This window comes from Nannospalax galili, unplaced genomic scaffold (assembly GCF_000622305.1).
Source record: "Nannospalax galili isolate Female #2095 unplaced genomic scaffold, S.galili_v1.0 scaffold206, whole genome shotgun sequence".
Taxonomy (NCBI): Eukaryota; Metazoa; Chordata; class Mammalia; order Rodentia; family Spalacidae; genus Nannospalax; species Nannospalax galili.
Window position 1 is genome coordinate 7,185,828 of NW_008358101.1, and position 7,337 is coordinate 7,193,164.

Sequence of the window (7,337 nt, forward strand, 5' to 3'; positions counted from 1 at the left end):
AGTGTCAAATGCTTGCCTTTGGGCCTCCCTGGATCCTCTGTACTGGGTCTCAGGGCTCCATGGCAGCAGGACTGCTCATTCCAGTGTGTTCTCATAGCAGCGTGTGCACGCAGTTTTGCCTAGAAGAAACATGCCTTTAGGGTCTCTTCATAAGACAAAGAGAAGGGCAGAAACTCCGGGAAGCCTGGAGCACACCCACACAAACCACATGAGCCTTGGCTGTAGATTTTATAGTGAATGTCCTTCTGATCTGGGGAAAAGCCCAGAATGTGTTTACATATCCATTCTTTTGGTTCAGTTACTGCAATGCTTTTAAGTTATCGGAAAAATTTAAAGGACTAAGAGGAATTATATAAGATAAAAAAAAAAATCAATGTGATAATTTTTTATCTAATTTTTAAGAATTTTGTATAAGTACGGTGTTTGCATTATTTCCATCCTCCCAGTCCCCCTCCGACCCCTCCCATGTCCCCTCACTCCCCCTCAATTTCCTGACCTCTTCTTTGATTATTATGGTAATATGATAATTTTGAAAAAAATTATATGATACACATCTTTTTTATGAAAATCAAGCAAGCTCTTTGGAGGTGATGGCCAAATTTTTACTTTTACTTTTTTTGAGAATATTCTTTTTAAAAAAAATTTTATTTTTATTTTATGTGCATGAGTGTTATGCTTTCATGCATGTAAGTGCACCATGTGTGTGCAATGCCTCTGGAGGCCAGAAGAGGGTGTTGGATTGCCTGGAACTGGAGTTATGGATGGTTGTTAGTTGCTGAACCTGGGTCCACTGGAAGAACAGTAAGTGCTCTTAACTGCTGAGTCATCTCTTTAGCCCCGAGATCAAATATTTTGTTTCATAGAATTTATACTATTTATTTTAAAAATCAAAATATGGTCTACCTGCAGCTGAATTATCAAAGACTGTAATCATTGTTTTCAAATGTGTTGTTAACTTTAAAGACTATTCTACTTTTAGTCTACAGGCAGAATTTATTTGTAAGATATGTAAATGATGGTTTCTTACCCAATTCTCATTAGTTTCAGCCTAATTTTGCTCTCAGAACTACCTCCACGATGCCTTACTATGTACTAATTCAATGTATAAGCTCTATAAACCCTTCAGCCTTGGCTTTATTAAGAACTTTGGTGTGATTGTTACAAATGCCTTTAAGCTGTGAAAACACTCAGTATTAATCATGACTCTGGACTTATTCTTTGACTTGAAAACTGATTCTTAGGAATAAACCAATACTTTAAATGTGATGAATGTTCCCTACTGGCAAGCCACCACATTGTGTGGCTTCTCAAATATATAGTTTTTTTCCCCATTTAAATGTTTCTGAAATAAGATGCATGTTGCAATCATTGCTTCTTGGGTTCCACAGAATACACTACATTATTGCTCTGGTGCATCAGTCAGTACTGCAGCGGGCCTGGAAAATGATGCGGAAAAGAGCTAACACCTGCAGCTGGGCCCATTCTCTCCTTATACTTACAGATTATTACAAAGTAGTAAAACAACAAAGTCCTTACAGAAATAATAGGAATGGGTTGTTCCTGATAAAATTGGCTACCGCATAGTTTTTGAATAAAGGCAAACAAAAATCTCTAAACCGGTTGTTCTGCATCAGATGCTCTAGCCTGCTTGTGTCGCTGACATGTCTGTGCTCCGGCCCCTTTCGCTGGGCCATCAGTCTTGATTTTGCTTTTTGCCTCTTTTCCACCTCTTGGCCAGAAGTCGCTTTTCTCTGTCATCTCATTTTGTCTCTGCTGTACTTACAATTATTATTGTTATTGTTATTATTATTATTATTGAATTTATTCAATTGCCATCTTCCCTAAGGCACTCTTAACCTTCTAAGTCCAAAGCTGTGTCTTGTACAGTGACTACCCATGGTGAGTGCTGGTGAAACAAATTAAGTGTGGGGGGAACCAATTAAAACAAACCAGGAATACACAGTTATTATATTCTGCCACTTTGATAGATTAGATGTGGTAATATTTAAAGTATCCCAGGGGTTCATCAGAATCTTGGCAGCAGTTTGGTTGTTAGTGAGTGAATTTAATCATTTGTTACCAAGATTTGATAGTAAAATATTTGGCATCTTATATGAATAATTGAAAATACAGAAAATTTGCTATAGAAAATTTGGTTGAGTTGAAGTTAAGCGTTTGTGCATTTATTTCTGCATCTAACTTAACCTTGAAAACTTTGGTTCTGATATGGAAAATTGATTGATTTGCTGACTAGGGAGATAATAATAAGAGAATTCCAAGAAAGCAGAAATACATTGACAATTAAACGTTATAAAGATAAAAAAGAAACAGGCAGGAAAAATGAGCATTTCCAATTGTAATGTCCAATGTCCAATAAGAAAGACTTTTGTAGGACAGATTGTGGTGGTGGAGGTGTTGATGATGAAGGAGATGCAGGAGAGGAAGACCTGGGAAGTGGTAGTTAATAACAAATAGCCCCTAACATTTGTCTTCATACATTAAAATACATTTACAAACTTCTATTTTGGAAAAGGGAGATCCTGGGAAATTTCAAGGAAGCCTGATTTGGTCAGAGACTGCAGTAGAGGTTATTCAGGTTGTGCCCTATGTGAAGGTGTCTTCTTGGGTTTTTGGACAGGGACTCCAGTCTAGTATAGGTCAATGTTGGAGGAAGGGGCATCTTATTCTCAAAAACATCATGGTCCTATTAGCAGAGATTTTGATTAGGATCGATGGAAGAGATCATTATAGCACACAGTTGTTTCTTTAACAACTCTTTTTCAGGACTGGAGAGAGTATTTAGCAGTTAAGAGCACTGGCTGTTCTTGCAGAAGACCTGGGTTCGAATCCCAGCACCCACATGACTGCTAATAATCTGCCATAACTCCATTTCCGAAGGATCCAACGCCCTCTGTCTTCCATGGGCACTGCACAACATGGGTGCACTTACATACATGCAGGCATAATACTCATTCACATAAAAAATAAAAATAAATTAAAAAATTAAAAAGGAAGTCTGTGTCATATCTTCCTCCACCCCAACGGTGCAAGATGCCAAAAGGAAAGAAGACAGAGAGGATGAGGTGGCCCCCCGTCCCTGCTGTCGTGAAACAAGAGGCCAAGAAGGTCATGAATCCTCTGAGAAAAGATCTTAGAACTTTGGCTTTGGACAGGACATTCAGCCCCAAAGGGACTTCACCCGCTTTGTCAAATGACCCTGATATATCAGGCTACAGCAACAAAGGGCTCCTCTGTAAGCGGCTGAAAGTGCTACCTGCAATTAACCAGTCCACACAGGTCCTGGACCCTCAAACAGCTACCCAGCTGCTCAAGTTTGCAGGTAAGTACTGGCTAGAGATAAAGCAGGGGGAGAAGCACAGGCTGCCAGCAGGCAAAGGGGATGTCCCCATTGTCATCACCTTGGTGGCAAACAAGAAGGCTCAGCTGGTGGTGATCGCACATGACATAGACCCCATCAAGCTGGGTCTTCCTGCCTGCCTGGGTCATAAGATGGGGGTCCCCTACTGCATCATCAAGGGGAAGGCCAGGCTGGGGTGGATGGTTACAGGAAGACATGCACCACCGTGGCCTTCACACAGGTTAACTCAGAAGGCAAAGATGCTCTAGCTAAGTTGGTGGAAACTATCAGGACCAATTACAATGACAGATACAATGAAATCCACATCGCTGGGGAGGCAATGTCCTGGGTCCAAAACCTGTGGCTTGCATTGCCGAGCCAGAAAAGGCAAAGGTCAAAGAACTCATCACCAAACTGGGTTAAATGTACACTGCTGTGTTTCCTGCCCATAAATATAATTAAAAAGTTGCCTTTCAAAAAATGTCTTTTTCTTTCTCCTTCTATGTTTCTGGGATCTTATAAAGGGTTAACTCCTGAGGTTGGTTGATCTGACTTTCTTTGATATTTGGAAGCATCTCAAAAGAAATATGCAGCAACAGATCTTTGTTACTATTCTTAAAACACAACTCACTATAAAAACCCTGTGTAAATTATGCCAAATGCATCTGGGATACATCCAGAAAGTTTAATTCCTGAAGCAGCATTTGCTCCTTAAGACCCTTTAAGGCTTTCAAAACAAAATTGAAAGCAGACTTACAATGACGAATGGTGATAGATTGTATGACTTGGTAGAGTCTGGGAGACAGAAGTCAGACTCATTATTGTTCATTTTGCTAGTAGTTTCTTCTCATTCCACATATATTTATAGTCAATCTAATTCAATATTGAAAGACATATTGGATGAATAATGATTAGAACTGATGAATTAAGATGTTGCCTGGTACTACACTAAGTATTGGCATTTGTTTTGTTTTGAGGCAAGATTTCCTTATGTTGCCCAGGCTGATCTCAAACTTTAGGCCTCAAGTGAATCTCCCGAGCAGTAACTGGGACTATAGAGGGGAGAATTTTAAAAAATTGATTTACTTTTAGTTCAAGAATGTTATATGCTCTCAATAGGAATAATTTAAAAGTTTAGTTATTCATCAAGAATAATTCATGTGTCTAGAACTTAAGAGACATTCAGAAATAACTATTAAGTACATACACTGGACACAATATAGCAAGATTGATTTAAACTTACTTTAAGTTTTTTATATTGTTTTGACAATTTTTCATATAAAATATATCCTTTAATAATCATATTGCACAAAATTGGCAGATGATCTATATAAAAATGGATAAATTTGCCAAAAGGAGTAGGAAAAGATAATCTAATTGTAGCAGGTGCTTATATGTTTACATGTATAAATAAATGTAGGCTTACATACATCTCAGTGTTCCATTACCTAGATAATGGAACACTTCAAAATTTAGTGATATAAAACAGGAGCCATTTTATTTCATTTCACTGTTTTGTGACTTAGGAATTTGAAGCGCTCTATTGGATGTTTGTTTTGTTTCCGATAGGATCAGTGAACCCTACTGAATGGGATTCAGCTGGTGAATGGGCTGGTCTGGAGGATTCAATATAAAGCAGTTAACATCTAATAGAAGATGCTGGAAGGCAGAGCTCAGTTGGGACTCTGGACCTGAGTCCATATCTGGTGGCTCTTCCAATGAGGTAGTATCAAGGGAACTGATTTTACCTGTCAGCTCAGGACTACCACGGGGAATAACCTAAGAAAAGACAATGAAAAAGCAAACTTCCTTGTGGCTTAACTTTTGAAGTCCCAGAATGTCACTTATTCGAGGTTCTTTTTTTCAAGGGAGTTAGTGAGGCTAGACTCAGTTTGGGGGAGGGAGGCGGTTAAAACCCCATCTCTTAATTGGAAGAAAGCAAAGATGTGAGTCTGACCATTCTACATATCTTAGGCCAATTGGTGGATCACCTAGGCACAAGTACCCCTAGACTCAGCATCCTAAAACCCTGGACAGCTTGAGCATTCACTTTTGCAGTATGTTTTGGTCCTGTGCCAATGGAAGATGAATGAAATCGCTAGCTTTTGACAGAACTGGCTTCATCTGTTTTGCAGCTGCATCATAATTTCTTCACAAATTCATTGTCAACCGAAATAATAATCAGGGATTCTCCAAAGAGCATCTATATTTATTTGGAAAAAGCAGAGCATTGCAAAGAGAATGGGCATATCAGAGTAAACTGTGGATATATTTACTAAGGTTTGCAATGAGGATACAATTTTAAAGTCAAAGGGAGATCAGTCTGTATAAGTTGCTTGGATACCAAGTTTACAAGTTTTAAAGATCAGAGAAAGGAGTTGGGATGTATTCACAAGTAGAGTAGGTAGGATTTCCTGGGAAAGTGTTCTGTCAGGAGAATTTTGGTCCAGATTGCTGCAGTATTCTGTTAAAGACACACATCCCTTTTTTGCAGTGGGAGAAGGGTACAAAGCATGAGGGTCTTTTAGAACACAAACAAATGTCAACTACTTGAGCCAAGTAACTACTTAGCTCAGACAGGAATGAATCCTCCCCATTCAGAACTTTCTGGCTTTAATTTTATGTGGGTCTGACAAGAATGGCTTCATCTAAGTATCATCAGTTTTCATGCCATTCTGACCAGAAATCCCTTTGTGTGTATCATGTGTCTATTGTTAGTTCTAGAGCGCTTGTTAGTCATGAGGTCATAAAAGGTCAAAGCTGGATGTCACAACAGAGAGAAAAATCTGGTCCCATTTGGAAGATGAGAAAATTAGGGTCTCAAGTAAGTGTGTAACCTGTCTAAGGTCAGAAAGTAGTGACAGAGCTACATTTTGGACTGCCTATTGCAATGCTTGAAGTGGGTCAATCCTGTTTTATCTGTGGGAGGGATAGCCTACTCATTCAAGTCTTCCCTTAGCAATAGCTATCAACCCATTCCATCATGAAGTCTTTAAAAATACGAGTTTCAAGTACAATTGATTAACGGCACATAGCTAACCCATTTTCTCGCCTCCTATTCAATAAATGTTTTCTGAGCACCAGCTGTCTGCAGGGTCCCAGGCACTGTCCCAGAACACAGAAAGTCCATGTGCAGAGATCACCCTTCTTCACAGGGCTTTCCTTCCAGTTGGAAATTCAGTTTCACTTTCACATAGTCACTTTTCTCTGAGTGTCTTACTTGGTCATTTCATTTCGTCTTGAAGGATTCCTATAGCACAGGGTCCCTCCTGCTTTTATTTATAGCGCAGACTCTGGGCCAAGCAGCCCTCCACTTAAAAACCAGCCTATTCGTTGTAAGGATTCTGAGGTTTTTCTGTAGAGGGCACAGATTTGGAGTAGGTACTATTCAAACTATCCACAGATGAAATGTGCTGTAGTTCTCACCGCTTCTTTGTTTCAAGAGACATTGTTGTTTAGATGGGGTGAGCGATAGCTCTGAGTTTTATCTAGACCACGACGACTCTGGGTGGCTAGAAGCTCGGATTTCCGGTTTATATGGTGCACTGTCCCCATTAGCTTTTGTGTTCTGCTGCTGCGGCTAATTTGCCTTCCACTTGGACCAGGGGGTGGGGGCAGGGGCGTGGACAGGACCCGCCTGCTGATGGTGACACCTCCTTCCACCACACGTCCCCGCAGTGGACCTCCACTCTCAGAGCTGGGCGGGATCACTCTTCCCTCTTAGCTGGGCAAAGTCCCCGAAGGGGTGGCTTCCGGCCCCAGGTGGGGCGGGGCAGCCGCAGACCCTCAGCCACTCCTCCGGACGCCCGAGGCCGAGGGAAGGCAGAGATTCCAGGGGACCGAGGCGGCTGCGCTCAGGCGTGGGGGTGGCACGGGGCTGGGCTGGGGCGGGAGGCTGGGCGGAGATGGGCGGGCTCGGGCGCGTGCGGCGGCCCCGGGGCGGCGGGCTCCTCCCCGCGAGTGCGGTGCGCCGTCGGCC

The 7,337-nt window shown here is 41.3% G+C and overlaps 1 protein-coding gene and 1 pseudogene across 1 annotated transcript in view; both read left to right on the forward strand.

The window, feature by feature from the left end:
- The first annotated feature begins 3,045 nt into the window (after positions 1–3,045).
- Positions 3,046–3,781, forward strand: LOC103752494 (annotated as a pseudogene).
- A 2,380-nt stretch (positions 3,782–6,161) lies between these two features.
- The window catches only part of Ogfrl1 (opioid growth factor receptor like 1), a 16,396-nt gene continuing 15,220 nt past the window's right edge, over positions 6,162–7,337 (forward strand). The window contains exons 1-2 of the mRNA XM_008856293.3: positions 6,162–6,182; positions 6,917–7,318. Coding sequence (XP_008854515.2) covers positions 6,162–6,182; positions 6,917–7,318 — 423 coding nt within the window. The remainder of the gene's footprint in view (positions 6,183–6,916; positions 7,319–7,337) is intronic.